The following is a 16,670-nucleotide window of genomic DNA, read 5'->3' as shown; positions in this document are numbered from 1 at the left end:
AACAACAAAATAGCCCTGGTCAAGGACTTGGGAGTGCGCATGTGCCGTTCTTCCGGAAGTTATCGCTGGTCTGCCGGAAAAAGGCAGGGAACCCGGAAGTAAACATTACCGGCTCGCTTCGTTCGTGGCGGATGGTTTTGGCGTACTCTGGGCCGGACTGGGTAAGTTAGGGTTCCGAGACTGAGGGGACGAACTGGGGACTCCGAGGAGAGGGCATTCCCTGCAGTGCGTCCTCGCGGTGACGAGCCGCCGTGGGACCGCGGACCGGGGGCGGGGGGGTGACTACCGCCCAGGGCGCAGGCGCCACCCTCGCGTCCAGCGGGCACAGAGTTCTGGTCACAGTGGGGCGGACATCCTGAGCGGCTTTTACCCAATCCCCAAAAGATGCTTCTGTCCCCAAAAGAAAGGCTTTGAGCTTCAGTTTTCTCGTGAATGGGGATGATCTTGGGGGGGGGGGGAGCGGATGATGCGAGAGTAAAATTAGAATGTCTATTTTACATTCAGTGAGTTTGAGTCGTCACCGGTCCCACCTGTAGGCCCCTCCGCAAAACAGTGTAATCTACTGACAGTACTTCGGTCTGTCTTAACCCTGAATGTGTCAGGCCTACACTCCAGTGGCCTGTGGTGTGTAACATGATTTAAAGAACCCACAATAAAGTCAGCCTTGGACTTGAGACCTGTCTCGCTCACTGATGTGTTGTTGGCTGGCAGTATTAGCCTCCGCAGACTTGTTTCCTCGCCATAAAATAGGGTTGCTGTGAAGATTAGGTGACAGTGTGTCTGGTAAATTAAAGAAATGGTAATTGTCAAAACGAAGGTGATTAGATCTATGAGTGTCCACTTTTGCCTCCCAGTATACTTAGGCGACCACCGATTTCTAATACTTCTGTTTTTATTTTTAAATTCTATTTTATTTTAATTATGTGTATAAGTAGGTGTGTGGGCATGTGCCCTTGTAAGTACATGCGCAGTCTTCTTGGATCCTGTGAAGCTAGAGTTACAAGACAGTTGTGAGCCCCCTGATGTAGGTGCTGGGAGCTGAACTATGATCCTCTCCGGGAGCATTAGGTGCCCTTAGCTCCTGAGCCATCTCTCCTGCCCCTTAGACAAACTTCTACAGAGAAGCAGGCACTTTGGTGGCACATGCCTACAAATCCAGTACTCGGGAGCTAGAGTCAGTAGGATCAGAAGTTTACCCTGTGCTGCATAATGAGTTCAGGGGCAGCCTAGATTGTGGGATATCCTGTCTCAGGACAAACAAATGAAATTGTGGGTCAAATACAGAAGAGAACGCTTTGAACAGCACCATTGACTTCTAGTCATTAAGCATTTAGTATTGACAAAGAGTTGTGTAAATATCCATGGACCGCAGGAGGAAGGCTTAGAAAATCTGTGGGGGATGTAGGGGTGTGAGGATGGGTCAGTCAGCTAGTTGTGAGGCTAGAAACCGGTGCTAGACCTTGGCTGCTGTATTGGTCCCTACAGTAAGACTGACAGCATCCTTTGACTGTTCACTGTTCACTGTGACAATCGCTAGTTGCCAGTGACTGCTGAGACGGGAAATGTAACTGGTCTAAACATGTTTAAAACCCATAACAGCTTTTAAAGCTAAGTCGGGTTTTTTTCTTTTAGGTTATTGGAAGTTGAAATTAGACTGTGTTGGGAATATTTAGTTAAGATGTTTGCCAGGTGGTGGTGGCACACACCTTTAGTCCTAGTGCTTGGGAGGCAGAGGCAGGCAGATCTCTGTGACTTTGAGGCTAGCCTGGTCTACAGAGTGAGTTCTAGGACAGCCGCAGCTACACAGAGAAATCCTGTCTCAAAAAACAAAAAGAAGGAAAAATATTTTATAAAAAGGAATTTGTTTCCTTTTGTATATGTTTGTGTCAGAGTAGCCTTGCAGATACAGTCCTCCTGGGTTATGGGCATTTACCACCATTGGCCCTTTTTATTTCTTTAATATTGTTACTCAAAACCAAAGAATTACTTATGTTGTTGGCATTACTTTTCTCTGAGATCATACTGCTTTGGAGAGATATTGAGCTTGAGCAATGGGGCGTGTGATCAGATTTGTATTTTGAAAAATTAAACTGTGCAGTATATAAAAAGATTAATTGGGCAGAATTAGAAGAGACTGGCAAGTCTCAAAAAATCACAACATGTACTAAAGTGGAAACATTCAACATCAAAGGAGTAGGTAAATAGCAGTGCTATTCAGACAGTAAGAATAATTGTTAGTAAGCTGAAATACATAAATATTTAGTAAGCTGAAATAGAAGAGCTGTCAATGAAAGGAGCCTGGGTTCCACAGGGAGGGCCAGGAGTTTAAGGCATGCTGTGGACGGGCACCTCCGAGACTTCTAGGTAGAGATGTCATAACACAGTTGGTTATGTGGATTTGAAGATCCAGTGAAAGTTCTGTAGCAGAGAAATAATGTGGAGCCCCAGCAGTGGGATACTGTTCCTCCAGAGTCCTTGGAAGCTGGTATTGGTTAGGGTGATGAGTGAGCTCTGACTGCACCATAAGGAACCAATCTCTAAATAAATTTGTCAGTCTCTAAAAATAGATGAGCCTACAAAGGAGTCCAGAACAGAAAAGGAGTACAGGAGAAACCAGAGACATGTTGTGGAAGCCAAGGAATTAGAATCTACGACAAAAGGAAAAAAACAGAACTGAAAACTGTCCAGTTGATGTTTAGCACATTGGTTAATATTAATTGAGTTAATGTAGTGGTAGGTTTCATTAGCATGGCTGGGAACAGAAGCAAAGTCAGAGTGACTGGGGGTGAAGAGGGCAGAGGGTGTAGAAATAGAGACCCTATGAATATAGGTGATGTGGTTGGGGGGCTAGGCATTTCTGAATATTGACCGACCCATCTATATATTCTTTCTGACAAGGTCTTATGTAGCATAGGTTGGTCTTGAACTCCCTATAAAGCTTCTGATCCTATATTCACCTCCAGATTGCTGGATCACAGGTGTACACCTGGTTCTTGCAGAACTGAGGATCTACCTTGCGTGCTAGGCAAATGCTCTATCAACGGAGGTTTCATCCCCAGCCCCTAAACACTAGTAATTGTTAAGACATTGGGCCTTGATGGGAAGCAGTGATGAGCTCTGTATTTTTTTGACTGTGGTAGAAAAGTTCAAGACACACAGGAGGGCTAATTTAGGAATATCTGTATTAAAGTCTTCAACATTTTAAATTTTATATGCATGGCTTTCTCCATTTGTAAATTGGAGCTTTGAAAGAACTGGTGCTGAGAATATGTAAAAACTGTTTTGTTTTGTTCGGGGTCTCACTATATAGCCTTAGCTATATAGTTTGTGTACATAGAACAGGCTAGCCTCCAATTCCCAGGGATCCACAGGCCTCTGCTTTCCAAGTACTGGGATTGAAGTTGTACATTTCAATGCCCATTTTGTAGAGCCCTTTGAGGAAGAGAAAGAGACACTTAGAACCAGTGAGATGGCTCAGCAGGTAAAGGCACCTGCTGCCAAGCCTCATGACCTGAGTTTCATCCTTGGGACCCTCAGGGTGATTGAAGATCCAGCTCCTACTAGTTGACCTCTTACCTTTCCATACATGTCATGGCATACACCATCCCTGCCCCACCCTCCGCACACATACACACAAAACAAATAAAATGTAATTTAAGCATGTAAAGAACCCCTCCTTTACAGGCACTTTGAAAGAATAAGAGCGTGTGAGACTGGGCAATGCTGTTTCGTGTGTGCAAGGACCCAGTTTTGATCACACCACCACATAAAGTTTGAAAAGTCAGAGGGAGGAAAAAGGGAAGGAGAGAGAAACCCTGATGAAACTCACAGTGTATATCAATAGCACACAGTGTAGTGGTCTCGTGGCTATATCCTGAAGGCCTCCTTCGCTGTAAAAAGTTCCTTCCCTTTTTAGAGGAAGCCAGTTCATCATGTCGGCGGTAGCCGTAGATACAGTTAATGCCACGCCCCTTTCGGGGTCAAAGGAGATGAGTTTGGAGGAGCCAAAGAAGATGACCAGAGAAGACTGGAGGAAGAAGAAGGAGCTAGAAGAGCAGAGAAAACTGGGCAATGCTCCGGCGGAAGTTGATGAAGAGGGAAAGTAAGTCGCTTCTTACGTGATCTGTTCAAGTCCATACCCACTGCACCAAGGCTCAGCCTTCTCCATACCCACTGCACCAGGGCTCAGCCTTTGCTTGGGCAGGAAACTGCCCTTTACTAGTTACAGAATTTTTATTCTTCTTTCTTGTTTTATTAGACTCATATGTATATGGTTTAGTAATCACGTAATATTAAAGAGCTTATAACGCATAGCAATTGTCCTTTTTTACCTTTTTTCACTCCCCAGACTAGAGTAGCTACTTTTACATCTTTTCATTTTGAGTTTTTCACATCTCTGAATAATAATGCCTATGTGATTATTTTAATCACTTGGCTGTAGACAGTAGTTTGACTCCTAGCTCGAATAGACGGAGCTCTCTGACCCCTTCCCATCATCCTTCTGTCTCCATTCAAGTGTATCATGAGTCTCAGCATCTTGATTAGACTGCTCCTCACTGTGATAACTTTACCCTTAGTTCTTCTGTTAGTGAAGATAGCAACCATCTTCCCTCTCCCATCCCGCTGCAAGATTTCTCTTCCTGGCTTCTGTGCCCGCTACCTTTGTGATTAAAATGTCATTTTCAAACATTCTGCTTTACAATCTTACTTAAATTTTATTACAGAGATATCAACCCTCATATTCCTCAGTACATCTCTTCGGTTCCATGGTACATTGATCCATCAAAAAGGCCCACATTAAAGCATCAGAGACCGCAGCCAGAGAAACAGAAGCAGTTCAGTTCCTCCGGGGAATGGTACAAGAGAGGTGTAAAGGAGGTATGTGGTGGCCTGTGTGTCCTTTTGTGGGTGGAGAGTGTGTGTGAAGAACTTAGGGACCTTTAATGTGACTGTTTAAAGTGGAGAGGAATTCTGTGACCCTGGTGTTGAAATTCACAGTGTTTTCAATGTTAGTTACAGTCTTCTTACATGAATTTTATATTACTGAAATCCTTAAAATTAGAACATGGAGACTGCATGGTTTTCTTTTTAACAAATAAAATCATTCAGTACACAAGATAGTGAAAGCCAAAGTTATTTCTAAATGACTGATAAATAAGATGTCTGTTTTGTTTTTCTCTGTCCTTTAATAGAATTCTATAACTACCAAGTACCGCAAAGGGGCATGTGAAAATTGTGGGGCCATGACACACAAGAAGAAAGACTGCTTCGAGGTATGATCAGCCCTGAGCATGTTGGGAAACTGTTGGCAAGCCTTGTGTTTTCCCCTTGTCAGAGATCTTCTGTTTTCCTAAAATTAATTTAGCAAAATAAAAAGTAATTTGCATGAAATGAGTCCAGCATCGTCAAAGTTTCCTGCCCAAAGACTGCCTGATAATTAAATTTAGAGACTAAAACCCCACAGTATGTCCAAGCTGACTGTAAAAGTTGCATGGAATCTCCCTCTGCTGGCAAGTTCTTAGGAAAAGCGCTGCTGTCTTTCAGAGGCCGAGGCGGGTTGGAGCAAAGTTCACAGGCACTAACATCGCCCCAGACGAGCACATCCAGCCCCAGCTCATGTTTGACTACGATGGGAAGAGGGACCGCTGGAACGGTTACAACCCAGAAGAGCACATGAAAATCGTTGAGGAATACGCCAAAGTTGACCTGGTGAGCCAGTTCACTGCCTTTCTACTTTGCTAGGGAAGATCCAAGGCTTTTTAACCTGGCAAGGCTTTCCCGGGTCTCGGGGCACCATGTTTATAGCAGCATGTCTACTTCAGTGGTGAAGACAGTGTGGTACCCTGCTTGGCAGCAGTTTCTCTCTTTCCCGTGAGACAGGGTCTCTCTATATGGTTCTTGCTGTCCTGAAACTTACTGTGTATACCAGGTTAGTTTGTCTCCCAAATGCTGGAATTAAAGACAAATGCCACCACACCTGCCTGGCATCACTTTCCTGAGTTTTTTATTCTTTAGTCCCAGTGTGACCAAAGGTACTAGACATGTAAGAACAGACTGACATCCAAATCTTCTATTTATCTATCTATCTATCTGGGGGCAAAGTCTTACTATGTAACCCTGGCTTGCGTAGATCTCACTGTGCAGATCAGGCTAGCCTACAACTCAGAGATCCACCTGTCTCTGTCTCCTGATTAAGAATATCCTGTCCCAGGATCAAAGGTGTGCAGCACCAGACTTAGCTGCTTTTGACTTTTTGAAGATCTGAGGTCTTTGCCCCTAAACCACAGCGTGTGTCTAACACTGCTTTATGGTGCTCCACATACCATGGAAGAATAGATAACCTGTTCAGAAACTGCATTTTAATCTAACTTCAGGTTTTTGAGTTGTTGTTTTTTTTTAAAAATATTTGATGTGTGTGTGTGAGAGAGAGAGAGAATATATTTTTTAAATATTTATTTATTATGTACAGTGTTCTATCAGCATATATGCCTGCACATCAGAAGAGGGCACCAGAACTCACCGTAGGTGGCTGTGAGCCATCATGTGGTTGCTGGAAATTGAACTCAGGACCTCTGGAAGAGCAGTCAATGCTCTTAACCTCTGAGTCATCTCTCCAGCTCCTGTTTTTGTTTTTAAACAATGGTTCTCCCTTCTTAGCCAAATTCCTTAAAAATAGTAGTCTATTCTACTTTTTTCTTAAGTTATTACAGATTATATTTAAAATCATGAGTTTTGTTATTGGGGCCAGCTTCTATCTTGTTTTGCTTTTTATTTTGAAGGGTTATATGTAACCTGGCTGACTTTGAACTCCCTATGACTATAATTATATACCTAAGGGTAGTGCTGAGCCTCTACCTAGTAGAGGCTAGTATTGTGAACATGTGCCACCATGCCTGGCAAGATCATGCAGTTGCTCATAAAGATCTAGATCTCATGTTTTCAGGAGCATTGAAATATGTAGTAACATGAGCCTGCCCAAGAGTAATCAGCCCATAGCTGGAGGCAGCAGCATCTCGCACTGCTGCCAGGGCTCGCTCTCTGCAGTTTACCAGTGCTGTCACCTGGTCTTCTTACATCAGGGCTCACTCACACAAGAGTCTAATTGTCCACAAGCCCTTCACTTGGTGCTCTAATGTCTGAAACCATTTCTGAAATCACTAAAATCACTCTCTTTAAATGTTGTAAATAAAATTTAAATGTCTCCTTTTTTTTTTTTTTTTAGGCAAAACGAACATTGAAAGCTCAGAAACTGCAAGAAGAGTTAGCCTCTGGAAAATTAATGGAACAAGCTGTAAGTAAAGACACGAGATATTCAGGCAAAACGCTCATATTCAGACGCTTTAAAACAGTGGTTCTCAAGACCTGTGGGTCATGACCCTCGTGGGGGTTGAGTGACCCTTTTGTAGGGCTCGCCTAAGACCATCAGAAAACACAGATAATTATATTAAAATTCACAACATTAGCCAAATTACAGTTGTAAAGTAGCAACAAAAATAATTTCATGGTTGGGGTCACCAAACATGTGGAACTGTACTAAAGAGTCACAGCACCAGGAAGGGTGAGAGCCACTGCTTTAAAGGAAAGTAATGAAATGTAGAACAAGAATCTACTTCCCACATCTTTGGTTAGGGAGGAACTGAGCTTCTGTCTCCATCTCCTAAGCACTGGGATTGCAGGGGTGCACTGCATGTGTCAGGCCTTCACTCTTAAAATAGCATTTATTAAGACCTCAGTAACAATATTAGCTACCATATAATTTAGTGATATATGAAAAAAATAGAAGACCATCACAGAAAAAAAACTCATAATACCAGGTTTCTTTTTATCTGACTTTACATGTGTGCTGTGATGGAGTTTGAACCCAGGTTACAAGCATCCTGTCTTAGGGTTTCTATTGCTGTGAAGAAACACCAGACAGGATTTCTCTGTAACAGCCCTGGCTGTCCTGGAACTCATTCTGTAGACCAGGTTGGCCTCGAACCCACAGAGATCCGCCTGTCTCTGCCTCCCAAGTGCTGGGACTGAAGGTGTGCACAGCTCATAGCAACTCTTTTTCTCTTTCTTTTTTTTTAAAGATTTATTTATTATGTATACAGTGTTCTGTCTGCATGTGTGCCTGCAGGCCACAAGAGGGAACCAGATCTCATTACAGATGGTTGTGAGCCACCTGTTATGGTTGCTGGGAATTGAACTCAGGACCTCTAGAAGAACCAGTGCTCTAAACCTCTGAGCCACCTCTCTAGCCCCTCATGGCAACTCTTATAAAGAACACATTTAATTGAGGTGACTCTCTCACAGTTTCAGAGGTTTGGTCCATTATCATGACAGGGAGCATGGTGGCATGCAGGCAAACATGGTATTAGAAAGATAGCTGAGAGTCCTATATCTTGCAGGCAACAGGAAGTCGACTAAGACTATCCTGAGTGTAGGAAACTGCAAACAAAGCCATACCCACTCCAACGAAGCCACATCTCCTAATAGTACCACTCCCTATGAGAAATTATGGGCTCTACCTTCAAAATACCACTTCCTGACAGCATTTTCTATTTGGACTTGATTTTTTAAAAATCTAGTGAGGTTTGGGGCCAGTAAGAATGCTCAATGGGAAAAGGAACTTGCTGTGCAAGCTTGGCAACTTGGATTTAAGCCCGGAACCCATATAAAGGTAGAAGGAGATTACTAACTTCTCGGGCTTGTCCTCTGACCTTCACACGTACAGAGTGACATGCACTGACCCAATACTACATCAATAAAAAGAAAACTAGTCAGTTTTAATTAACATGATGCAGCTAATGACTAAAACAAATATAATGGGTATTTGTTGGGCTTTTGGTCATCTTAAACTTCTGTTACCTTGTGTGATTGTAATTTTATAGCAGGAGGCTGGAGAGGTGACTCAGTGGTTAAGAGCGCTTGAGTTCAGTTCCCAGTGCCCACTCTGGCAGTTTATAATTGCCTTTGACCCCAGCTCCAAGCAAGCCAGTGTTCTCTTTTGACCTCCAAGAGAACGCACACACCTGTGTGTGTACACACACAGACACATACACATGAAAGACATTCTGGATCAATAAAATGTGTTTGTTTTCTGGTTTTGTAGACACTAATAAAATTAAGTGTTCACAATAGCACACTTGTGTCAGAATATATGTGCTCAGTACAAGTGAGAAGTCTGAGAGCTTGTTGAGTTGAAGTGAAGCAGCCTCCCTTCCATCCTGCCCTCCAGTGCTACAGATCAAACCCAAGGCCTGGTGCACGCTAGGCTTGCACTGTCCCACTCACCTATACTACACCCGTTTATATGTTTGTAAAATGCTAAGCGATCAGTAAATTAAGTGGATGTTTTTCCTGCTTTCCTGATGCAGAATTCTCCAAAACATCAGTGGGGAGAAGAGGAACCCAATTCTCAGATGGTAAGACACGCTTGTCTTTTCTGACTTGTTTTGGTGGCTGTGGTTGTTGTAGTCATATAAGTAGCCCTAAGTCACACAGATAAGCTTTGTTTAAGAGGAAGGAAAACAAGAACTCCGTGCTGTGACTTTCTGCTTAGTTTTCTCACCGCCCTCCCCCACTCTTCCTTTTAGGAAAAGGATCATAACAGTGAAGACGAGGATGAAGACAAATATGCAGATGATATTGACATGCCTGGGCAGAATTTCGACTCTAAGAGACGCATTACTGTTCGGAATCTCAGGATTCGTGAAGATATTGCAAAAGTAAGTCGTGTCAGTCTGTAGCGCTGACAGATCGTGTTTCACGCCTTCTTCCGCATGTGCAGTGTCTGTGCGGTTTGGCTACCGTGACTAGTGTCACTCCAAAGGACAGTAGCATGTGCTTTTTACTGTACTGGAATCATACATGGATGTTGGGTTGCTCAGAACCCACTCCTCTGCCCTGCTGAGCCCTTTATTGTTATAAGTAAATGTTAATTCAGTCTTTAAATGTTTTTTTCTTCTAGTATTTGAGAAATTTAGATCCAAATTCTGCTTATTATGATCCAAAAACTAGAGCGATGAGAGAGAATCCCTATGCCAATGCAGGAAAGAATCCAGATGAGTAAGTATCCATTTAACTTTACAGAGTTCAGAGTAGGGAACGCTAATCTTTCTAATTTGATTTTGTGAATTAGTTTTTCTTAATGGGGAACAATTTCTGAGAACTTTTTAAAATCTGTGCTTACAGAGTGAGTTACGCTGGAGATAACTTTGTTAGATACACTGGAGACACCATTTCAATGGCTCAAACACAATGTAAGTATTAATTTTATACCAGGGAATTTTATATGAACTTTGGGGCTGAGAGCCAGCGAGGTGGCTAGGGGTGACTGCCATCAGGTAGTTCTGTCCCCAGTGTCTCCATGGTGGATGGAGAGAACCAAGTTATTCTCTTACCCGACATATGTTCTGTGGCATAAGTGATCACACACATTTGCACACCCAGATAAATAAAGGTAAAAAACCGAAATTGAGCATTATAAAAACATGCATGATGGCATATGTCTATGACCCTACTATATAGGAGACTGAGACAGGAGGATTGCCACACGTTTGAAGCAATTCTTAAGAAAAAGCCAGCAGAAAGAAAAGATAGGAGGAGTACTGTTAGCAGTTACTTAAAGCTTGCTTTTAAAAAAAAATGCAGTGAGCTAGCAACTCATTGAGATACTTTGAATTGCCCTAGTGTTTGCTTGGGAAGCCTACGACAAGGGATCTGAAGTACATCTCCAGGCAGATCCTACAAAACTAGAGCTGCTCTATAAGTCCTTCAAGGTCAAAAAGGAAGACTTCAAGGAACAGCAGAAAGAAAGCATCCTGGAAAAGGTACCGCTAAAAAAACCACTTTACTTTTTGCTTAAGAAGCATTCAATATGGTATGCCATCCAAAGAGTCCTTTTTAACCCATGGGCATAGTCCTGTCCTTCTGCTGACTCAGCTGGTATAGACTTCTGCAGCAGTCAGGCCCCCTCCTCAAGATGTGCTACTTAAGATAAATGTTTGTTATTTCTCACACTGCTTCATGTCAGCTGGGTCCCCTGACTGCTCAAGACTGCTTCACATAGTCTTGTCTTCCCACAGCCTAGCCCAGCTGTCTAAAATACTTTCTTAGAGTTCTGGGGCACAGCTAAAAAATGTGTGGCCCGGTGCACAAAGCACACCTTTGCTTTCGTCACATTGTGAGCTTCCCATTGGTGGAAGAAAGTGACAGTCACATGCAGATTCAGGGATGGAGAAACTGGCTCCATCTCCTGATGAGAGAACCAGTTAAGCCACGAGGCAAAGGACATCAGACATGGACCTAAAGGAAGGGGCTCACGGCCATCTTGAAACCGACTTGGATTCCCGGATAAGCAACAGTAGAAACACCTGACTTAAATGGGAAGAATTCGTGATGCTCTTCACTGTTTCATCAGGAAAGCTATTTAAAAAAAAAAGTTCATTTATTCTCTTTGAAAGTAAACCCTTTCATAAAGATTTGATATAAAAGCTTAGTTATAAAATGGATTTAATAATGCCCATTGTCCTTTCAGTATGGTGGCCAAGAACACTTGGATGCTCCTCCAGCTGAGCTGCTGTTGGCCCAGACAGAAGACTATGTGGAGTACTCCAGGCATGGAACAGTCATTAAAGGCCAGGAGCGGGCTGTCGCCTGCTCCAAGTATGAGGAAGACGTGAAGATCAATAACCACACGGTCAGTGTTCAGCTCCATACTGTTCCTCACATAATATCATGGCCAACTAATGCTTTCCTTTTTTGTTGTTGGTGTTGGCATTTTGGCTTTGTTTTATGAATTTTTTTCTAAAAGTAAAAAAAATGAAAAATATTATTGTATTCACCTGCATGCTTATGTAAAACCAAAACATTTTTGTTTGTTGTACTATTTATACTTAGTCTAGGTTTGAATGTACAGTAGCATGCAGATAAATACACATACTGCATTTACTAATTTTTGGCAGAAATATTTAGAAATTGCAGGTAGAGTATTTCACTCATAAACACTCTATCATACATCTCTAAAAACATGACAATTTTAGACAGTGCTGCTACCCTGTTGTGCCTCAAACCGACATTAACTCCTTAATTCATTTGGCTTTACTCAGGGTGTGTGTGCGCTAAGTTAGTGGAGTTGGTTGTCTCCTTTCACTTTTACGTGACTTGCAGGGATCCACTCAAGCCCATCAGCCTGTGTCCTAGGCAAGCTACCCTCCGAGTCATCTCACTGGCCCCTTTCGTACTCTGAAAATCTATACACATATGTATTTTGGTCAAGCTCGATTAAGTCTGTATTGATTATTTGTTGGAGATTTTCTACCCACACATACACACATCCCCAACCTCCAAGACACAGGGTTTCTCTATGTAGCCCTGGCTGCCCTGGAACTTGCTCTGTAGACCAGGCTGGCCTTGAACTCAGATCTGCCTGCCTCTGAGTGTTGGCATTAAAGGTGTACATTACCATGCCCGGCCCTTACATTTCTTAAAACAAAAATGTCGGTCTAAAGTCTAGATTAAATAATACCTAACTCTTTTGACAAGAATGTGTAGTAGGTGATGGTGTTTTATTATTCATTACATCATAAAGCATGTTTATGTATTTCCTCGTGCTGGGGATTGAACTCAGGTCTCATACATGCTGAGCCGTGTTCTACCACTGAGCTACAGCCTCGACCCCGTTTGTTGTATACCTAAACTAGTCAAACTGATTTTTATACATCAAGGCTCAGAAATCTAACAGTAGCTGTACTGTGTAGAGCAGAATGAGCCAGACAGGCCTTACAAACTGTCAGCATAATGAGTCTAACAAGGGTGTGTGCACTCTTAAGCAAGAGCCACTAATTAACAGTAAAAATGTAGGCTTAGGATGCCCCACACCTTGTCTTAAGAGAAATCAAGTATACTAAATTTTTTCATAGTTTTTTTTGGGGGTGGGGGGAGCTGAGACATGGTCTTACCATGTAGCCCCAGACTGGCTTTTACTTGAATAGTCCTGCCTCTGCTTCTCAGTACAGTATGGGAAAGTTCCTCATTTCATTCCCAGTCTGCTTTATCTAGGTTTTTCAAGACAGAGCTTCTCTGTGTAGTTCTGGCTGTCCTGGAACTCACTCTGTAGACCAGGCTGGCCTTGAACTCACATAGATCCACCTGCCTCTGCCTCCTGAATGCTGGGATTAAAGGCATGTGCCACCACTGCTCAAGGAAAGACCCTAATTTCAAGCTGCTTTTCAAATACCTTCTGTGTCTCTCTCTGCAGCACATCTGGGGATCTTATTGGAAGGATGGCCGGTGGGGATACAAATGTTGTCACTCATTCTTCAAGTACTCCTATTGCACCGGAGAAGCGGGGAAGGAGAGTGTTGTAAGTAACTATCCTCTAGTTTGTTTTCCTTTCTGTGGAGGAGAATGCCAAGTGAGTGAGCTGGGGTTTCATGTAGGCTTAGCTAACTGTGAATCCACTCTGGCCAACGGTGACTTTGAATTTGTGATTGGACTGCCCCCACCTTCCCAGATGCTGAGGTTACAGGTAGTGCTCAGTCCTGGCTCTAAGAGGCTCTGGAGGCAGAGCCAGAGCTTTGCAGGCTACTTAAGGACTCTGGCAACCAAGCTACATCTCAGCCCTTGTCCTCTAGTTCTTAAAGGTGGAAGACAGCCAAACCCCTGCAGAAAACATATCTTCTTGTGTATCAAATTCTAACTGTAGTCTTCAGCTCAAATGCTATTTCTTCCCCACAGAATTCAGAGGAGTGTATTATAAGTGACACAGCTGGAGAAGAACCTGCGAAGAAACCACAGACCCTCATGGAGGTCGGTCTGGAATCCTCTGTTCGGGACTGTTAAATCCTGGGGGGCAAGGGATAGGATGTTAAAACTTGTGCGAGAGCTCTGTGTTCATATGGTGTTTCTATTCTCCTTGTCAGCTGCATCAGGAAAAACTAAAAGAGGAAAAGAAGAAGAAAAAGAAGAAGAAGAAACACCGAAAGAGCAGCTCCGACAGCGACGACGAGGACAGGAAGCATGAGAAACTGAAAAAGGTACTTTTTGTGGTGTCTAAGAAGCAAAAGTGACAAATAGCAAGAGCCACCATCTGTGGTCTGGGACATTATCATCCTGCCTGCAGATGTTTAAAAGTGCAGTGGCAGGTGTGTGCGTGTCCACATGCACCTCTGCAGAGGTCAGACAACAACTGGCAGGAGCTGGTCCCCTCCTTCCGTTGTTGGGTTCTGGAGATTGAGCTCACGCCATCAGGCTTAGCAACAACTGCCTTTGCCCATCACCAGCCCCTCAACCAAATTTCTTTAACTGATTAAAAACTGTCATCCCACATTTTGTGCTATGAAAGTTATCAAGTGAGCCGAATAGTAGCTAGTTGTAGTTTCACAGTAAAAGGAGCCGACTGACTGCTGTGTTCTTTCACACGGTGTGGGGTTGATAGTCACACGGTGTGGGGTTGATAGTCACACGGTGTGGGGTTGATAGTCACACGGTGTGGGGTTAATATCCAGACAGTGTGGGGTTGATAGTCACACGGTGTGGGGTTGATAGTCACACGGTGTGGGGTTGATAGTCACACGGTGTGGGGTTGATAGTCACACGGTGTGGGGTTGATAGTCACACGGTGTGGGGTTGGTATCCAGACAGTGTGGGGTTGATAGTCAGACGGTGTGGGGTTGGTATTCACACGGTGTGGGGTTGGTATCCAGACGGTGTGGGGTTGATAGTCAGACGGTGTCGGGTTGGTATTCACACGGTGTGGGGTTGATAGTCAGACGGTGTGGGGTTGGTATTCACACGGTGTGGGGTTGATAGTCAGACGGTGTCGGGTTGGTATTCACACGGTGTGGGGTTGGTATTCACACGGTGTGGGGTTGATAGTCAGACGGTGTGGGGTTGATAGTCACACGGTGTGGGGTTAATATCCAGACGGTGTGGGGTTGGTATTCAAGACGGTGTCGGGTTGGTATCCAGACGGTGTGGGGTTGATAGTCAGACGGTGTGGGGTTGATAGAGCCCTTCATAGTCCAAGAAGTCTTCCATGTTCTTTTAAACAAAAGCCATGGGATAGAGATTTGAGAGCTTGTTTTCACCTCTCACTACAGGCACTGAATGCAGAGGAGGCCCGCCTTCTTCATGTCAAGGAGATCATGCAGATAGATGAGCGGAAGCGGCCATACAACAGCATATATGAAACCCGGGAGCCCACTGAAGAGGAAATGGAGGCCTACAGAATGAAACGGCAGAGGCCAGATGACCCCATGGCCTCTTTCCTGGGACAGGAGTAACTAGTCAGGATGGGATACTTACACAGCATGTTCATTCCAGCTCCTTCCTGACTCTCGGTAGAAAGTCCTTGTCCTTCCTTTCTGCTGTTTGACATTAATAAAGCTTTCCAAAGTCTCAGAATCATTCTCCACAGTCAAGAAATGAAACGAGCAAGAAAGAGCATACAGTTGTGGGTTAGGGTTAAACATCGTTCATTCTAATTAGATTAGGAAAGAGCGTGGCTGTCTTCCTCGCAAGAGTGTCCTTGAGAGCCTGGCACAGTGGCTCAAGCCGGTGATGCCAACACCTGAGAGTGGCGGAGTCAGGGGGACCAAGAGTTCAAGGTCAGCCGAGTGTGGTGGTGCACACCTGTAATCCTAGCAGGAGATTGTGCCAGAGCCACCCTCAGCTACATAGCAAGCTTGAGACCAGCCTACACTATGTGAGACTTTGTCTCAATGAATAAGAATTTGAAGCTGTCCTAGATTACAAAGCAAGATGGTCTCAAATTTAAGAAAAAATAGAAGTCACCTGTTCCATAGTTAGGTCTCAAGCTGTGTGCAGTCTCTGGTCTTCTATACAGCAGCAGCATGGTGGAAGCAGGGCCTCGCCCTACAGCCAGAGCTCCTCAGTTCCTAACCTCCAGGAGTGACATCACTAGTAATTTAACTCAATAATTGCAGTTTTTTTATAGCATTCTATTCATTTTAATGCCTTCTAGGATTTTCTTGGTTTCAAATAACAACAAATATTCTGCCTTCGTCTGTATCACCAGAAGGAAATCTATAAGGCATGTAAATATCTGTGTCCCCCCATAATCTGAATAATAAATCTATTTTTCACTTGGTTGTTAAATTTTGGGTTTTCGTGCATTTCCTTGTACCTTACATCTAAAATGCTTAGCTTTGGAATGGTCAGCCTCAACTACTTCACACCTACCTCACTGAACATGAATTTTTTTAGACATAAAACGCCCTTCTTTTATGATAGAAGACATTGTTCTTACTACTGTATGTCATCTAATTCTGGTCCTCGTAAGAGTTGCAAAATACCGTAGACATCTAGTTATAGTCTACATACCCAGCAGGCATCACTTGATGTAATTTTGCTTGATGTAATTTGAAGAGCAGAAAAACTGAGCTGAAGGTTCTTTAAGACGTCTTAAGGTTAGCTTCCTGGCATATTCATAGCTGATACTGTTGTGATCCTCAGCCTTCCTCACATAAACCCATGGCAGAGACAATGCTGACGCAGTAGGACTGTGAGAACACAATCTGAGTACACTGACTCAACAAATGTGTTCCAAACTGACTTCTAGGATACAGTGTCAAGTCAGCATCTCAGACATGGCAGAGGAAAAGCAACTGAACCAAATTCCCAAATACCTGGCTACAAGTGGCGTCAGTATTCAGATGGAG

At 43.6% G+C, this 16,670-nt stretch overlaps 1 protein-coding gene across 1 annotated transcript; it reads left to right on the top strand.

Annotated features, from left to right (window-relative positions):
• The first annotated feature begins 52 nt into the window (after window positions 1-52).
• On the top strand, window positions 53-16,107 carry Slu7 (SLU7 homolog, splicing factor). Its single transcript, XM_038328840.1, has 16 exons — window positions 53-161; window positions 3,917-4,102; window positions 4,725-4,878; window positions 5,193-5,273; window positions 5,545-5,709; window positions 7,223-7,291; window positions 9,363-9,410; window positions 9,582-9,713; window positions 9,956-10,053; window positions 10,180-10,247; window positions 10,678-10,817; window positions 11,525-11,686; window positions 13,247-13,351; window positions 13,726-13,797; window positions 13,911-14,024; window positions 15,090-16,107. Exons 2-16 carry the CDS (start codon window positions 3,933-3,935, stop codon window positions 15,270-15,272), a joined length of 1,761 nt encoding a protein of 586 aa, XP_038184768.1. The 5' UTR covers window positions 53-161; window positions 3,917-3,932; the 3' UTR covers window positions 15,273-16,107.
• Window positions 16,108-16,670: the final 563 nt, after the last annotated feature.

The sequence above is a fragment of the Arvicola amphibius genome, chromosome 4 (assembly GCF_903992535.2).
Source record: "Arvicola amphibius chromosome 4, mArvAmp1.2, whole genome shotgun sequence".
NCBI classification, from domain to species: domain Eukaryota; kingdom Metazoa; phylum Chordata; class Mammalia; order Rodentia; family Cricetidae; genus Arvicola; species Arvicola amphibius.
Note: the sequence above shows the minus strand (reverse complement) of the source record. Positions and strands in the feature narration are given on the sequence as shown.